Source organism: Lissotriton helveticus, chromosome 8 (genome assembly GCF_964261635.1).
Source record: "Lissotriton helveticus chromosome 8, aLisHel1.1, whole genome shotgun sequence".
NCBI classification, from domain to species: domain Eukaryota; kingdom Metazoa; phylum Chordata; class Amphibia; order Caudata; family Salamandridae; genus Lissotriton; species Lissotriton helveticus.
In genome coordinates, this window is record NC_136069.1 from 1,349,477,811 (window position 1) to 1,349,495,437 (window position 17,627).

The window sequence follows — 17,627 nt, forward strand, 5'->3', positions numbered from 1 at the left end:
TTTGTCCCATGGTACCGGATCACTCACCTCCTTGTGCGTCAGTTTTTGCAAGGGCTTTGCTTTCAGTGAAAAGTTCACGATCCACTGTCGGCAATAACCCACCATCCCTAGGAACATCCTGACCTCTCTCTGTGTCTTAGGCGCATTCATTTTCATGATCGCCTCTATCCTGTCTGGTGACACTTTTCGTTTGCCTTTCTCAATTCTGTGTCCTAAGTACTGCACCTCTGTCAGGCAGTACTGCAATTTTCCCGGGGACACCTTGTGCCCATTGGCAGCTAGGTGATTTAACAAAGCAATGGAGTCTTCCCTGCAAGCTTCTTCTGTTTCTGACGCCACAAGGAGGTCGTCTATGTACTGGACCAGAACTGACTTCTGGGGCAGCACTAGACTTTCAAGATTTTTCTTCAGAAGCTGGTTAAAGATCGATGGGCTCTCTGTATACCCCTGAGGGATACGACACCATGTTAGGACGCGATTTTCCAGCTTAAATGCGAAAAGAAAATGGCTATCTTCGTCCAAAGGGATCGAAAAGAAAGCCTGACAAAGATCGATCACTGTGAACCACTCTGCTTGGAATGGAATCTGAAACAGTATCACTGATGGATTCGGTACCACTGGACAACACGAAACGACTATGTTATTAATCTTTCGAAGGTCCTGTACTATCCGAAATTTCCCATTTGGTTTCTGCAGACCCATAATCGGGGAGTTGCATGGACTACCCACGATTTCTTTCAGTATTCCCTGTTTAATCATGGACTCGATCACGGGTTTTATGCCTGCAATCGTTTCTGGAGTCAATTTGTATTGGGGTGTTCTTGGGAACTCAGCATGCGGTTTCACTACAATTTTCACTGGGTCCACCCCTTTGACCAATCCAATCTCTTCCCCAGTGAAATCCCATACTTCTGATGCCACTGTCTCTCTCAAGTCCCAGGGAAGCTCCTCTACTGTCAAGGTAGGGTACAGCTCCACACATATTCTTGAGTTTGCAACTTTGAAATCTGCATCATCATCATTAGTCAATACCTCCACTCCCTGAGGTGTACAGTATATAGTACAATTTAATTTACACAACAGGTCTCTTCCTAGCAGACACACAGGGCTTGAATCGCAAACCACAAACTGGTGCTCATCACTGTACTTCCCTATTTTCACCTGCACCGGTTCTGTCAATTGGCTGGTTATTCTCCTGTTTGCGACCCCTACCACCTGTATGGTCTCTCCAGACATGGGCAGGTCTGGAACTGCAGCTGATCTGATCGTGGATCTAGTGGCTCCCGTGTCCACCAGAAATGTCGTAGGGCACCCTGCTACTTCTGCTTCCACATAGGGTCCCCTCTGATCTACCTCCAAGGCTGCCCCGAGGGTGCAGTCTTCTCTTTCCACTCTCTGTCCGGTTAATGGGTCCACATAATAGCACTCTTCCCCTTCCACAAACAGGGGCATTTGTCTATAGGTCTTACCCATACTCCCTACTCGAGGAGGTTGCGGGAACTGGGCTCGGGGAGGAGCCCCCCCCCCTTTGAGCACCTTTCCTTGGTATGGCGTTACCCCTCTTGTAGGCGCGCTCTGGACCTCTTCCTCCTCTATCTCTTGCTCTCCTATCTCTACATTGTAAGGGCACTCGCGTTTCCAATGCCCCAGCTCGTTGCACTGGTGGCACCTAGTCGTTTTCTTCAAGGTAGCTATGTCTATTCTGGGTCTAAAGGTGGAACTCTCCTCATTACCCTTGTTCTGACTGTACTGCTTCTTTCCTCCTGTACCTGTCCCTTGCTGCTGTTGCTGTTGTCCCCCCTTCCCTGCTGCCTGCATCTGTACCACCATCAACTTTTCTTTTAGTTTCTTAGCCTTGGAATCTATCTCATCACAGCAGTACCTGGCATATCTCAGTATTTCATCCTGTTCATACATTTCCATTCTTTCTAAAGGCAGGGTACCATCTACCATGTCATCCAGATCTGACCTTAAGCTGGAGACATCAAGTCTCTTGGCTTTTATCTCAGCTCGCAATATGTCTTTCGAAGGGGGCTCACTGGTTTCCCTACCATCCCAACTTCGAGCTCTACGTTTGGGCTCGGGAGAGTTAATGGGTGGTCTCCCTCGCTCCCATCTCTCCAGGTCCCATGCTCGGCCATCCGATCTAGGAAGGTGATGGAACACGGGCCTGTTACCCCCACTCTCTCTGTGCCCACTCTCTTCTTCTTCTCTCCTCTCACCGCACATCTCTCTGTTATTTTCCCTCTGGTCGCTACACTCCCTTTGCCTCGTATCGCTCAGTATCCGATACGATCCTTCCTGGTTCCCCATATTCCCTGGGCTGCGCTCATTGCCGTCATCACAGGGACTATGGTGCGACCTCTCACAACTCCCATTCTGTTCTCTGGTGCCGGGCACACAGTGTGGACATTTAAAGCTGTTTCTGTACTCTTGTGCTCTCCTCTCCCCTTCACTGAGTATTGGGCGCGCCACCCCTTCACTCCCGGGGCCCCCGTTTTCCAGGTCTGTTCTACCTCCACTCCGGGCCCAATGGGTGACTCCCCTACTCCCTCTACAGTCCCACTCCGGGCTACTCTCTCCAGCCCCGCAGTGAGTCCGAGCTCGGCTGTCCTGACTTTCCCTTTCAGCTTCCGCAGCATTGATGCTCTTTTGAGCCTTCACTGCCTCATCCCACTGCTTCATGTACTCATTTAACTCTTGAAAGGATTTTCGTCCAGATCCCCTCAGATCCATTGGCCATCTAGGACCCCCAGGATCTCCTCCTGGGTCCCCTGCTGTGTGCATCGGGGTACTCCACTCTCTGGGTATCGGCATCTGACTTGGGGAATTAGTGGTATCGTTCCTCCTTGCCTTCTCTGCTCTTTCTCTGTCCTTCCGTACCCGTTCTTCCCCTCTTGCTCTCTCTTGGTCATATATCGATATTATAGGACCTATGGTAACAGGTACCTGTAGTGCATCTGGTAATGGGTAGGATGTGGCGCTTTCCGTTTCCGGCGCTCTTTGTACCACAAACCTCCCGACTACCTGTTGCACCTGACCAGGCTGGGACAGTTCTTTCTTTGGCTCAGGATCCCACTCTGAACTGGGAAGCGGTCTATGCTCTCCTGCATTGCCCCCCTTTTCTCCTTCAGTATTCTCGACCTCTCCCCCTGCTCTATTATACGGGGGTGGCCTGTCTGTCAGTAATCTGTTTATCAGGCTGTCCTCTGTTTCGCTCTCATCATCTTCTTCTAGGGGGGTTTTATTTACTGGCGCCTCTAACACTGGGTACAGTTTATTTACTTCCATGTTATGCACTCTCCATCTTTTAGCATCCGCATCCCACCTGGCATCCTGTACTGCCCTTACCGATCGTTTCACCCTTTCTTGTCGTCTGTTCATATTCTTTTCATGCGCTGCCCTAAGCCATGCATCAAGAGCTTCAAACTGGGTTGGTCTAGGCAAGGGTCTCATTGAGGTCATGACTGATTTCAATCGATGTAACACCTCTAATCTGAACGTCCCGTACTTCGGGAACGTCAGTTCCTCATTTCCTTCAGTAATCTTACTCCACTCTGATATCCAAAGGATCGTATGCAGCCCAACATTCACTGCCATATAACGAGCTGGCGTACCCTCCGGCGGGGCTTCTTCCCCTTCATACGATCCCCGCTTCTCTTTTTTAAACACCGCTTTCAACCATTTAAAACACTTCATAATTATGCGCACAAAATCCAGCCTCGCTACTCTGTTTACTTCCTGATGACAATCCACCAATCCTGTCGCGGCTTTGCTAGCTGGGCCTATCACAGCGCGGTCTTTCTCCTGTCGGCCAATCACTGCGCGACACCACCTGACGTCACTTTTCTCCGCTTCGCAGCAGCACCCCTCCTTTCTCAACTCGTCTCCCGGTTATGCATGCGTCCCATTCATACACCGAAAAATGACTACTTCCGACCAAGCGGTCACTTCTCTCGACTGTACGTCCACAGTCTATCTGTAATTGTCAACACAACTGACGAGATGTCTATCGTCTCTCTGATAGGTTGCTTACACACACAGTAACTTCCGACCAGCGTCCGTTACTCACGCACTCACTCTTACGTTCCCCCTATCTCGGTCTCTCGGGTGATCAATGGTACCTCATGACCCCCTTCACACTAGTTGACAATTACTCTGGGTGTCCGATACACCCGAACCACTTAAGCTCTCCTTGAACTTAAGATTTCCACCGGTTGCGCGCGCTCACAACCTGTTCCACAGTCACTCTACAGACATTCAACTCCGCCAGACATTACAACATAGATACAATACAAAACACCGCAATCTAACACGCATAACCCTTTATACTCACTCTCGACCGATACTGCTGCTTTTTCTGTCTCACGTCATCCGGATCTTCTTCGGCGGGCTGTTCTTCCGATCGTCCGTTTCTAGGGGCCTTGGGGTAAGCTAACCTGGCCTAGGTCACCGTCCTCAAGAAGGCAACCATCCTCTATAGCTACCAACTGAAAGGGCGAGATTTTGATCGATACCTTATATCTATTGATCCAAACCTCGATCTGGTCGACTGAACCTTTGTTGCCTGTCTAGGAGGAAAACAGTACACCCATCTGCAAGTTAGTTCACCCAATAAAGGACTCTACTCCCAAAGACCACAGACAACTTCTAGCTTTCAAAAGTTTATTGTAAGGAAATGATAAGCTGCAAATACAGACATCTCAGAATGAGATTCACGAGATACACAGGTCCAATTACATACATGTGCTCTCGAAAAGCCCTCAGACGAGCAACAGAAATCACTAACACAAGTTCTAAGAATAATAAAGCTATCAGCATAGACGCATATCTCTCCTTCATTTAGGTTGGAGGAAAACAAACACAGGTTAGGCGTCCCTACCCTGTTCTAGATGGTATCCCTACTTAACCAAATCCCAACCTAACAAAGGTGTCAGCAGTGAATGACCCCCAAGGGAAGTCACTCACTCTAAGTCTCTTGGTGAAAACCTATAGTTCTCCAGTCATGACCCCTCTCTGCCTACCCATCCGCTCTCTAAAGGGTCCTCAGGTATCTGCTCTAACTCCACCCAGGGGTGCTGTCCCTAATACAAAACAGTCAACAACATTTGAGACGCCCCTTGCGAAACGCCTCTCACGTGGTGTAGCTTCAGGCTTTTTCCATGATGCTTTGTATTGGGCCTCAGACGTTAGAGTTGACCTTGCTTCTCAGGCTCTTCTCCGGCCCGCTGATACCCCTTAAACATTCCAGAACCCTCCTCCATGTCTGGGCCTTCTACTGAACAGACCTCTATTCATTCATTTATAATTGGATCCCCCCTTTCCTGTTGCAGACAGATATCTGCCGCCAAGAACCCAACTCTCATAGACTTCTAAAAAGGCTTGCAACATTTCTCAGCCCAGACATGTACGTGTAAATCAATGCTAAAACATTTCAGGCCTATAATATTTCTCATTATGATTATCGCATTCAACTTCTTCATTTAATTAAAGCATGTTAATACTCTTATTCTATTATTTAGTAAACATTTCTATAAATCATGGCCTATTTAATGCAATGACCAAACCATTAATATAATCTGCGTCGTGAAAAGAACCACCTTCCCTTTCCCTCCAGCTCTGGCCCTGAGGCCTACCACGTTCTGCTCTTAACCACATACCATCTTATGTTTTAGCAGCTTCACGACATGGATTCAAAAATAATCACATCTAATAAATCATATAATGTCACACATTTCTGTATTAGTTCCACTTCTACTTAAATCTCTACATTAGCTATACATTCAGAATATAATTGCAGATACTATTAGCACTCATGGCATTTCTCCTCATGATTTGTGCTTACTACAGGTAAGTGTGATGTACTCATACATTTAAATCAGTTTGCGCTCTCTCAAAGGCCACTGCCCACGGCTCACCACACCGCACTACACCTCCCTATGAGTACGTGGGTCGGGACGCCGTGAACTGCGCTCCACTGAACTCAACTCCGGCAGGCCGAAATTGTCCTCAAAGCCTCTACGCCGCTCCGCTGCCCCCGCTGAGAAGTAGGTGGTGACGGGGGGTCGCAACAACAACAACAAGCCAAAGGAGCGAGCCGGAGGAGCCCCCTGCATCTCAGCCGACGGCACAGAACAGCTAGCGGAAACAGAAACGGGATGCACCAAAAACCAGGACTGGAATCCTCTAGGCCTGGATAATATTGCATAAATGGGTAGCTGCATGGTTGTGGGTTGATGAATTCACATATTGGGTGGAAGAGGGTGTGGGAGGGTAAGTAATCTCACCACATTCCTGTTAGGTTTCTACTCTCTTTTTTCACTCTGGCCTTTTCTCTCACGCTCACTATCATAACTGAGAGCGGTCTGCCTTGATTTAAAAACTTTATGAGTAGTGGTGTATTACACCTCCTTAGGCGTGCTGTGCTCATTAATTTCCAGGGGTAAGACATGCTTACTCATCCTAGAAAAGGCTTTGGGAATCAGGTCGTGGGTTTGCGACATTGTCCAGGGTGGACCCCAGAAATAAAACTAATATCATTATCCTACAATAAATACTTGTTATGCCTCCTCTCTGGTCTGCAGCCTACTCTCTTATACTAAATAAGATTTTTTTTAAGGAGACAGTTGTCAAACTGACTTTGTGAGCGGAACATACAAGTGGGCTGGGGTGTAATTCTCAGCGTCTCAGAAGAAACTGTGACGCTTTTCTACTGGGCATGCTCATGAGAACTTACTGGCTCTATGCTGGCAGACTTAAGGAGCCATATAATACAAACTTTGAAAAGGATAAACAAGGTAGGATAATCCATTTGCACCACTGTTACTTTCTTCAAAGTCGGGACCGGGTTATATTGCATTTGAACGAGGGCAAATATTGCAGAAACCAGCCCTGTTTATGTAGCAAGATGTAGAAACATACATTTTTATCCACTTTTCATAAATAAAAAACGGGTCTATATTTGAAGCAAAATCAGTTTATTTAATTGTTTCATTACATAAGTATCAAAAGAATGCAACAAGTCTTTGCTATGTTTTCATCAAGAGCTGTTCAGTCAAGTTGTGCTTCTTATAATGAAGAAATTGTTCTGTTCTGCTTAGCTTACCCGGAAGCCATTCCAAAGCATTGCTACAGAACAAGCTACCACTTGATTTTGTTCTCACGGTTTTCAGAAGAATGGACAGTATTTTATCTATGGATCTCAAGGGCCTCCTAGGTTGACCTATTTGAAATTAATATAAGTAATTGGCAACATTTTTGTACTTTACTTTATGAGCAGTGCAGTAGCAAGGGAGGGTTGAAGGGGTGTAGTCCGCCACCCACGGCACAAGTTTTGTGGGCGGCAGCTCCCCGCTCTTTCCCGAGTTTGCTTTGGGGTGGCAAACAAAATGCTGCAGGAAACATCGCCAGCACAAACCGTCCGACCGCCCCCCCTCTCCCTCCCCGCTCATCAGCAAGATTGCGGGCGGCAAAGGAAGGGACCGCCAAGGACGGCAAAGGGTCTACCTACGCCTCTGTTTATGAGCAACAGTTTGAACTCTAAAATAATGGTTTCTACATGATACTGGAAACCAATGTATCTCCTACAAGCTTTTGGGAGTATCAACGCGTTTAAGTAGATTGACTATGCTGTTGCTGACTGGTGGCTGCAATCAAGGAGTGCCCATAATCCGATTTTGCTTGTATGACACCTCTGGCTCTTCTGCAGCCTCTCATGGGCAGGTGATAGTCCAATGTCACTCCAACTTTTTTAGGTCTGCTCTTTGTGGGAATCTCCATTAAAACAACTCTGAAAGAGTCATGTAGAAACCTTCCCTGTTTTAGGCATAAGTGATAAACCACAGTCTGAACCTATGTCTTGGTTTCATTCAGTTTGAGCCAGTTTAGAATTCTGATTTTGAAATCTACCTCAAGTTCTATCAGGAGGTGGTGAAAAGGTTCCATGTGGAAATGTATGTTGTCCAGAAATCAAATCCTTGCCGTGCAACTCAACAAAATGAGTTAGCCATCTTAAACATCGAACACCCAACCCATCTCGCTCACTCTTTCAAGAGAGTGGTATAGATGAGGTGCTTCAGACATGTCCAGCATCATTAATAGCATCCTTAATATATTATTATTCTTTAATATGATTCATTAATAGATTAGGATTCCCAAAAAGCCACATTTTTAAATAAAATTTTAAAAGGGCAGGTTTTGTGCTTCTGATGTTTTATACCCTAAAATGTGAAACAACTCCAGATAGTTGCTAATTTGCACTGGCTCCTCTTTTTAATAAATTTGCTGTAGTGAAAAAGTTTCCTTTAATATGGACTGGGGCAGTGATGCTGGTAAATATGTTCGGATAGGCCGTGAACCATCAATGTTACATCACTGAATTCCAAGATTGTCATAAATGATATGCAGCCGGTGGTGCATTTTAGAGCACACTGTCACAAATATGTAGTAGTGCAGAGTCATTAATAAACACCTCATTTTCCATTGCAGTGGCAACAGAATTCACACTGGCTTGTAGTTTTACTGATAACGCTATATATATAACTAACAAAGAATAATGTGTGGAAATTGGGCTTCTGGTAATATTTATGATTCGCACATCACCAAATAAAGCATCTTGAATTGATCATATTAAAAGCATTGTTTTAATCACACTTACAAAATTATAAAAAAAAGTGTGTTTCATTTGTGCTTTCCTAACTGCTGATATGCTTGGAAATATTTACACTGTTCATTTGCAGGTATTTAAATGTGTGTAGTATAAAAAACTGACATCCCACCACCTTTTGTTCCACTCTTCCTTTACCCCAGCAAGATTGTCAGATAGTTCACTTTACAAAATCCTCTAATTTTGCTGTTAGAGAAAGTAAACAACAATCTACATGTTGAAAGCATTGTGTCAGAAGAAATAGCTTGACATTTGACCTCCGTCTTTAAATGCATAGCAAAGGTGACAAGATGAAAACAAAACTTAAAGGCATCTTTATTGCTTAGTCACCTTCTGAATTTAAGCATGTTTATTATGTGGATTCTGCACCATCCCCACACGCCTTCTTCCAGCATGTGGTTTATAAGAGTGGAAAAATAGAGCTGACTGGTGTTGCACTGTTATTTGCACTAGTGCAAATTCTCTGTAACACAGCCCATGGGTACCTTTCTATGATACCATGGGAAGTCTTTGAAGGCATTACAGACTTCTGGATTAGTGAATTTAACCCCATGCGCGCTGCGGGTTTTCCCGCTGTGCGCTGACTTTTGCGAAAAGCCGCGGTTCATGACGAGCTCAGCTCGTCATGAGCGTACGACAGGCGTAACTCATGACGAGCTGAGCTTGTCATGAGCGTGGAAGGGGTTAAGGACCTATCTCTACATCAGTATATCTTAATATATTAATGATTCTAATGAGATGCAATAAAGTGAACAATACCTGCAAGGGATTTTATTGAAGCAAAAGATTCTACTGAATTAAAGGGCTTAGTCAGGGATGTCACTCCAACTGGAGATAACTTCTTAGTGTCAACAGACAACAAAACAGAAGAATGAACACACGGGAAACCTTTGGTAATTTGAAAAAGAATGTCAGTGTTATTTTGACATTAAAGTATAAAAATAGGGTACACAATAATGAATGAATAAAGACTTTTTACAGCAACAACAACATAAGCCCTTTAATTCAGTAGAATCGTTTGCTTAAATAAAATCCCTTGCAGGTATTGTTCACTTTATCGTATCATTGCCCAAAACTACAAGGGTTGATTGGGTTTCCCTCCTTATCATTCATCTAATGAGATGCAGGCATTTTTTCACTGAATGCTGACCTTCTGCTACCTTTGAGGTTTAAAGAATTGTAGTATGAGAATCATTTTCCTCGTTCTAGAGGGTGATGATAAGCGCCATAGTAATGCACTCTTTGTCTACTTGTGAATGAGCAACTATGCATAACACTGCACTGTATTCTGCATGTGCATTCAGTCACTGAACTTTTCATATCATCCCACCTATGTAGAACTGCAATTCAGTTCCTGCAACCTCATTTGGTCCTTGGTCTCTTCGTTATTCATTACATGTGTATAATCCTACAGTGTAGTTTCCATGTCCATCCAGTAATTGGCCTTTTGTTTGATCACATATAGGCTATACTTTAGGTCACTCTATGTGCCAGTTTGGTCTCTGGCATTTTTGGTAAGTAACACTGATGACCAGTCTTTGCACTACTTTAGTCCATAGCCCCACTTGTATGATCAGAAAATGGTATCATTTCAAGGCAGTCATTGTGCCTGCGCAAATATTTGCATATTGGTGCAGGTATGAACTCTAGCACGTGATGAGAGTTTTCATTCATCTTTCCGCTCTGGTAAATAAACACCTTAAATAATGTTGCTAATTTGTCTCTGCACAATTCAATTGCTTGCCTCTGTTATATAATTACAATTAGTATTACAGCCTGGTCCTAAATGTCTACTCCGTGCTCAGCATCTCTTTTCTTTTTTTTTAAACTTGTCTGTATTAGCATTTGTTATGCAGAATACAAGAAACATAAAAACAACAGAACATTGCAGCATTATCTGAGATACACACATATAAAAACACAGCGTCCATGAGATGCCCCGATCAACCCTCGCCTGGCGAGAGGTTCACCCATATATCACTCCCTTGGCCTACAGCGGTCTGGCCTGGGCTCAAAGGCCTAACTAATACCCATACTGCCTATCTCTACTCCATGGGGGGGAGGGATTACCACCACTCAATGTCTAGTGCTTGGCATATCTGAAATGCTTATATATAGGTACAAATGTAGGTCAGCATACAAGCCTGCTCAATCTATGTTTTCCTGGAGCTTTTTTTCATTGATTGTGGTGGTGTCTGGACAAAATGTTGAATTTTAAATATTGTTATACATAAATATTGTGTAAGAAATATTGTTAGTACAGAAATATTTTGTCACAGAACATTGTCGTCAAGAATATCGTTTTTGTTATATAATACTTCAAATAGAATTGCTTTATTATTGTTAACTTAAACATATTTGTAAAAAACATTGCTTTTAGTTTAATATATATTAATTAAAATATTTATTTTCGGTGTTAGTATTATTAGTCTATATCTTATAATCATTTTGTACCATAGTTTATAAGTTAAAATGTTTATTTTTTTAATTGTTAGTAATTTATAATTAGGGCTCCCGGTGTTATGGTATTTTTTTTTACATTTCATTCTGTATTTATCCATATTTTTTTTTGCCCATTTTATTGCTATTTATCTATATTTATTTTATGTTTTCAGAATAAATGGAGTGATAAAATTGTATATTTCCACATTTATTTAACTGATAGAGATGCACTCATACTTTGATGCCTGTTACGTTCAAGCATCTTAAGTAGCCAATAATAACAAAACAGTACACCAACAGCTAACTATTAACATTATATACAAATATATGTTAAACTATGCCTGTATTGAAGGGAATCTCCATGGTGTCTATCTGCTTAGCAGTTGGTCTGGAATTTATGAAGGACAACAAGACGAGTCACTCACAAGAAGCACCATTTTCTGTATTTTTCCGCTTCTTACAGACAGGAAATAGACTGTTTTCTGTCTGTATTTATCTGTAAAAATCTGTAAAACTGTAACCAGGAATTTTTATTTATAAATGCAATAGACTGTTGTTAGGTTTTTAGGGCAACAGGTTGGGAAGTATTAGCAGCAGGTTTAAATGATTCATGGAATTGGACCGTCTGAATCTGACCACGCAGTAATTGCTGTAAGGAAATCAATTCAAAGGTAATCTTGAGTGCTGATTCTTCTGCGGACTTCTCTCCAGGTTATCTGGTGGCATGCTGAGTTCTGGCACCACTTGAAATGTAAGCTCCTTTTGGCAGGTTAGGAATTCCCTAGCAAATTAGACTTGGTAACCTGAAGTTTATCAAGAATTGATTTGGGGGTACCCACCGGTAATGAGTTCTTATAATCTAACGTGCTTCCGTAATTTAACACAGCATCTGTGTTTTGCACATCTTCATCCTAAGTGGTTTCTTGGCACTATGTAACTGATGGTCGATTTTTATCCATATCAGTAATTATTAAGTTTGTAAGACCAAAAGACAGTCATTTGTAAGATTTAAGATAATTATAAAATTGGTGCACATACGATTTGATAGAAATGTATTGGGCTGATTTTTGTTTTTATGTTTTTCTGTGCAGATATTGTTGTTGGTTTAAACTAAATTGAGGGAGAAATCTATTCCGACTTCATCAGCCCACACGCCCTCCCCTCCGCCGACTACATCCTCCTCGGGGACCTCAACTTCCACCTGGAGAACAACAACGACCGCAACACCACCACCCTGCTGGACAACCTCTCCAACCTCGGACTCAAGCAACTGGTGACCACCCCCACCCACTACGCCAGGACACACACTCGACCCGGTCTTCTCTTCCAGCAAGGACATCGCCTTCAGCCACGCCACAGGACTCCACTGGACGGACCACAGCTGCGTCCACTCCAGCTTCAGAAGGACCACGTTCCACCATCACCAGCAACAGGTTCCCCGCAGAAGCTGGAACAAGATCACTGCAGACCAGCTCGCCGCTTCCCTGAGCAAGAACCCTCCCACCAGCACAACGAACCCCAGCCAAGCGGCCACCAACCTCACGAAATGGATCAGCGTCTGCGCAGACGACCTCGCCCCTCTGAAGACCCCGCCGAGCATGACCCGGCAGCAAGAGAGCCCCATGGTTTAACGACGAACTCAAGAGCTCCAAGAAGAACTGCAGAGCACTCGAGAAAACCTGGCGCAGAGACCCAACACCGGACAACATGATTGCCCTCAAGCTCGCCACCCGAAAACACCACCAACTGATCCACGCCACCAAGAAAACTGCATTCAAGGAACGACTGGACATCAACGCACACAACAGCAAGGAACTCTTCAACATCGTGAAAGAGCTCTCCAACCCCAACGCCGGAAACAACAACATCACCCCTTCGCAAGACCTCTGCAACTCCCTCGCCTCCTACTTCCACAACAAGATCGCGGACATACACAACAGCTTCAGCACCCAACCGACGCACGCCACGACCGAACCAGCGCCCCCCACCACCACCCTCTGCGCCTGGACCCAGATCAGCACGGAAGACACCATCCGCACGATGAACTCCATCCACTCCGGATCTCCGACCGACCCCTGCCCTCACCACGTCTTCAACAAGGCCGACGCTGTCATCGCACCCCACCTGCAGGACATCATCAACACCTCCTTCGACACAGCCACCTTCCCGGAGAGCTGGAAGCACGCCAAACTCAGCGCTCTACTTAAGAAACCATCAGCCGACCCCACCGACCTCAAGAACTACCGCCCCATCTCGCTGCTCCCGTTTCCGGCAAAAGTCATCGAGAAGACCGTCAACAAGCAACTGGCCACCTTCCTCGAGACAAACGGCTCCCTCGACCTCTCGCAGTCTGGCTTCCGGGCCAACCACAGCACCGAGACCACCCTGATCGCAGCTACCGATGACATCCGAGCCCTCCTCGACAACGGAGAAACAGCGGCCCTCATCCTCCTGGACCTCTCCGCGGCCTTCAACACTGTCTGCCACTGTACCCTAGTACAGCGCCTCAGCAACGTCGGAATCCAGGAGAAGGCTCTGGAGTGGATCATCTCCTTCCTCGCCGGAAGGACACAGAGAGTCCGCCTCCCCCCGTTCAGATCGGAGGCCACCGAAGTCATCTGCGGCGTTCCTCAAGGCTCCTCGCTCAGCCCAACACTCTTCAACGTCTACATGAGCCCCCTCGCAGCCATCGCACACCAGCACAACCTCAACATCATCTCCTACGCCGACGACACCCAGCTGATCCTCTCCCTCACCAACGACCCCGCCACCGCCAGAGCCAACCTGCACGAAGGGATGACAGACGTAGCCAAATGGATGTCGAGCAGCCGCCTGAAACTGAACTCGGACAAGACGGAAGTCCTCATCCTGGGATCATCACCCTCCGCCTGGGACGACTCCTGGTGGCCCCCCGCCCTGGGCAGCGCACCCAAACCCACAGACCACGCACGCAACCTGGGCTTCATCCTGGACTCCTCCCTCTCCATGACCAGACAAGTCAACGCCGTCTCCTCGTCGTGCTTCAACATCCTGCGCATGCTACGTAAGATCTTCCGATGGATCCCCACCGAGACCAGGAAGACGGTCACCCAAGCCCTCGTCACCAGCCGTCTGGACTACGGCAACTCCCTCTACGCCGGAACCACCGCCAAACTCCAGAAGAGACTCCAGCGGATCCAGAACACCTCAGCACGACTCATCCTGGACATCCCCCGCCGCAGCCACATCTCCGGACACCTGAGAGACCTGCACTGGCTCCCGGTCAACAAGAGAATCACCTTCCGGCTCCTCACCCACGCACACAAAGCCCTACACAACCAAGGCCCAGGATACCTCAACAGCCGCCTCAACTTCTACGCTCCCAAACGCCAGCTTCGATCGACCAGCCACGCCCTCGCCGCCGTCCCCCGCATCCGAAGAGCCACCACGGGAGGAATGTCCTTCTCCTACCTGGCCGCCAAGACTTGGAACTCCCTTCCGACCCACCTCCGCCTGACCCAAGACCACCTGGCCTTCAGGAAGCAGCTCAAGACCTGGCTGTTCGAGCAGTAGCGGACCCCCCCCAGCGCCTTGAGACCCTCCGGGTGAGTAGTGCGCTATACAAATGATTTGATTTGATTTGATTTGATTCATCCTGAAGAAGGTGGCTCTAAATACTGGGAGTCTACCGAAATGCGTTGATGCAACTTGAACACTAAATCTGACAAATATTGAGCTATACCGTAGATATCAATGATTTTACTGATACTCTGTACTCTAAAACATAATCAAAACAGATTGGTGACCTTAAGACATGTGTGATTGTCTTATTACTCAATACAAGAAGGTATGCAGTTCCTAAGAAGGGGAGAGGGAGAGGACAACAGGACTGAGTGGTCCACAGATCAAAAGTTATAGGAGGAATGGAGGATTTCTCCTATTGAAATTAAGGCCCTCACACACCCAGCGGGGTGTCATGCTTCATCATAGGTCTCCTTGTCAAGTCGGCGCTGCAATACCTGACGGGCTCCCTATGATGGGCTCTTTGCCAGAGATTTTTTATTCCAAAGTGCAGTTGGGTGCCTTGTGGGTATGGGGCCTTGGTGTGTAGATGGATGTGATGCAAGTGAGTGTTCTTAGTGCTGATTTAAAAAGGGACATGGAAGTTCTGCAAAAAAATTATTTAATCAGCAAGACTTCCAACCCAATTAAAAACAGGGAGGCACACTGCTGAAGTAATGTTTCAGGGATGGCGCAAAGTCAAATGGTCAACATCTTTCTTGTCTAAATAGTCCTCAGATCTAGTGGCAATTTGTCAGGACCAAAGTTCTAAAAAGCTGTCTACACAGTGGTTGGTTGTCTGGTAATGTGACCCTGATTAACCAAACCTAAAACCTACAGTGTGGCACCTGAATTTAGAGGACCGACCCCTGGGTCAGCAATAATCGACAACTCTCGTCAGGGAAGACACGGGGAATTACCAAGTGCCGCTTGCTTAGAGGCAAGTATGCCGTCAGAGCTATCCACTCACTGGCGGAGACGATTTCGGCAGTGAGTGGATAGGTCTGATGGCTGACAGCTTGTGGGCATTCAAATATCTCTTGCAGGCAGTTTCCCAACAGTAGAAATACATGTAATTTGATAATGTGCCTGAATAAAGCCTGATTTTGCAGTAGAAAAGGGGCAACATCACCCGAATTTTGACAGGCTTTCTAGACAGGAAAGAAGAAAAATAACTCATATGTGCTAACGCTCTTTTACAGCAGGGAAATAATGAATCACACCCTCCTACCGCCCTAGCCCCCCCCCCCCCCCAGGAGATTTCATTTGAACATGGGTAGGGAAAATTTCCCAAAACACATCCACCTAAAATGTCTCCTCTACATAGAAGAGAAAGGTATAGTTTTATTCAACCAGCCAAACAACAAAAAGTATCACCTACGATTAAAATTCGAGAAAGTTCCTTTGCTAAATGACGCCTGCCTGAGTTTGGAAACATATTGTGAGATCATTCATGGAATGGCTGGCTCCTTTAAAAATCAAATGCAGGTGTGTGTGTGTGTGGGGGGGGGGGGGGGGGGATTGAGACCTCCATCAGAAGAGAACTAAAAAGCTGTGTATTCTCGCGTCATTAGCACGTCGTCGCGCAATTACCGATCGGTGAAAAAGCACCTGAAACGTTCAGTATGTGCTCTTTTAAAATCCATTGAGGGAAAGGAAAGACAATTTTCCGGCGGCGCTTGCTTCTACGTTAACATACATTTCGCTATTTAAGAGCAGGTGCCGCGCCCCTTACCTCATCTCCAGGAAGTATGGAATCTGTGACATCACATCTGGCCTCAGAGTTTTCTTCGCTGTGCTGAAAAAGTTCAATATTTTCACTTCCAGTAGATCCCATTTTTAAGGAAAAATATCGCGTAAAAAATAAAATATCGCTTCAGTTTGATCCTTGAATCCGCAGAGGACAGTCATTAAATAAACTCTTTTAAACAGGTAGGAGATATATGAAGCACATTCTAGTTCGTTTCCAGCTCCTATCTGTGAGTAACAGGGTGTAGTAGCCTCACTATTATCCGCAGAGCGCCTCCTCACTTCCGTGTGACTACATTAGCAGCTATGCTGTTTTCACAGTACTAGGTCAAAGTTTCATGGAAGGAGTGGTCAGCGGCGTAGCTCGCAGGCAGACTGTGAAGCGAGGCTGGGTAAACATGCGAGAACAGGACTGAGCTCCGTGATCGAAAGCCAAATTCCACATACCTAGAATTTCCAGTCTGACAACACCTTGCTCTTCGTGAGCGCTCTAAGCCAAGTTATAATTGAAATGTACTTTAAAAAACATTTTGCATTCCATAAAGAAGGACCATTGTTTCATTTGTTCTTCGAATTTTATGAACAACTCGATTAATATTTAAATTGTCATTTAAATGAATGATTGGGAACAGTGGATCCCTGTTGAGTGATTGGCAAACTTCATGCTGAGGAAACTTAAATAAGAATATGTAACTCATGGGCTTACTAGGTACTGCACCGCATCCCTGAATTATATATTTTCTTTTTTACAGTCATCAGCCATTCATTTATTTTCTTTTGCCTTCCCAGTTTTAGCCTACTTTTCTGTCCCTGTTGTTTATACTAGGCGTACTTTGTTTGCTTTAGTTTATTTTCTTTCTCTCTTTGTTCTTTTCTATTTTTGTTCCCTTTTATTTATTTATATAATTTTCCAAAATTCCTTTCCTTCTAACAGAAGTCCTTCTTTTGTCTTCCCACCATCTCTCCCTCCATCCATCCATTCATTCATCTTTCCTTCCTTTCTTTCTTCCTTCCTTCCTTCCTTTCTTTCTTTCTTTCTTTCTTTCTTTCTTTCTTTCTTTCTTTCTTTCTTTCTTTCTTTCTTTCTTTCTTTCTTTCTTTCTTTCTTTCTTTCTTTCTTTCTTTCTCTCTTTCTTTCTCTCTTTCTTTCTTTCTCTCTTTTTCATCTCTCTTTTTCATTTCACCCCTTAGTTCGATGTCACACTTGCTTACTCTATTTATCTGTATCTCA

At 45.3% G+C, this 17,627-nt stretch overlaps 1 protein-coding gene across 1 annotated transcript in view; it reads right to left on the minus strand.

The window, feature by feature from the left end:
* Window positions 1-16,720, minus strand: part of C8H3orf52 (chromosome 8 C3orf52 homolog) — a 175,946-nt gene extending 159,226 nt beyond the window's left edge. The window contains exon 1 of the mRNA XM_078658338.1: window positions 16,383-16,720. Within this exon, the coding sequence (XP_078514464.1) occupies window positions 16,383-16,484 (102 nt within the window). The 5' untranslated portion in view covers window positions 16,485-16,720. The remainder of the gene's footprint in view (window positions 1-16,382) is intronic.
* Between the last annotated feature and the right edge of the window lie 907 nt (window positions 16,721-17,627).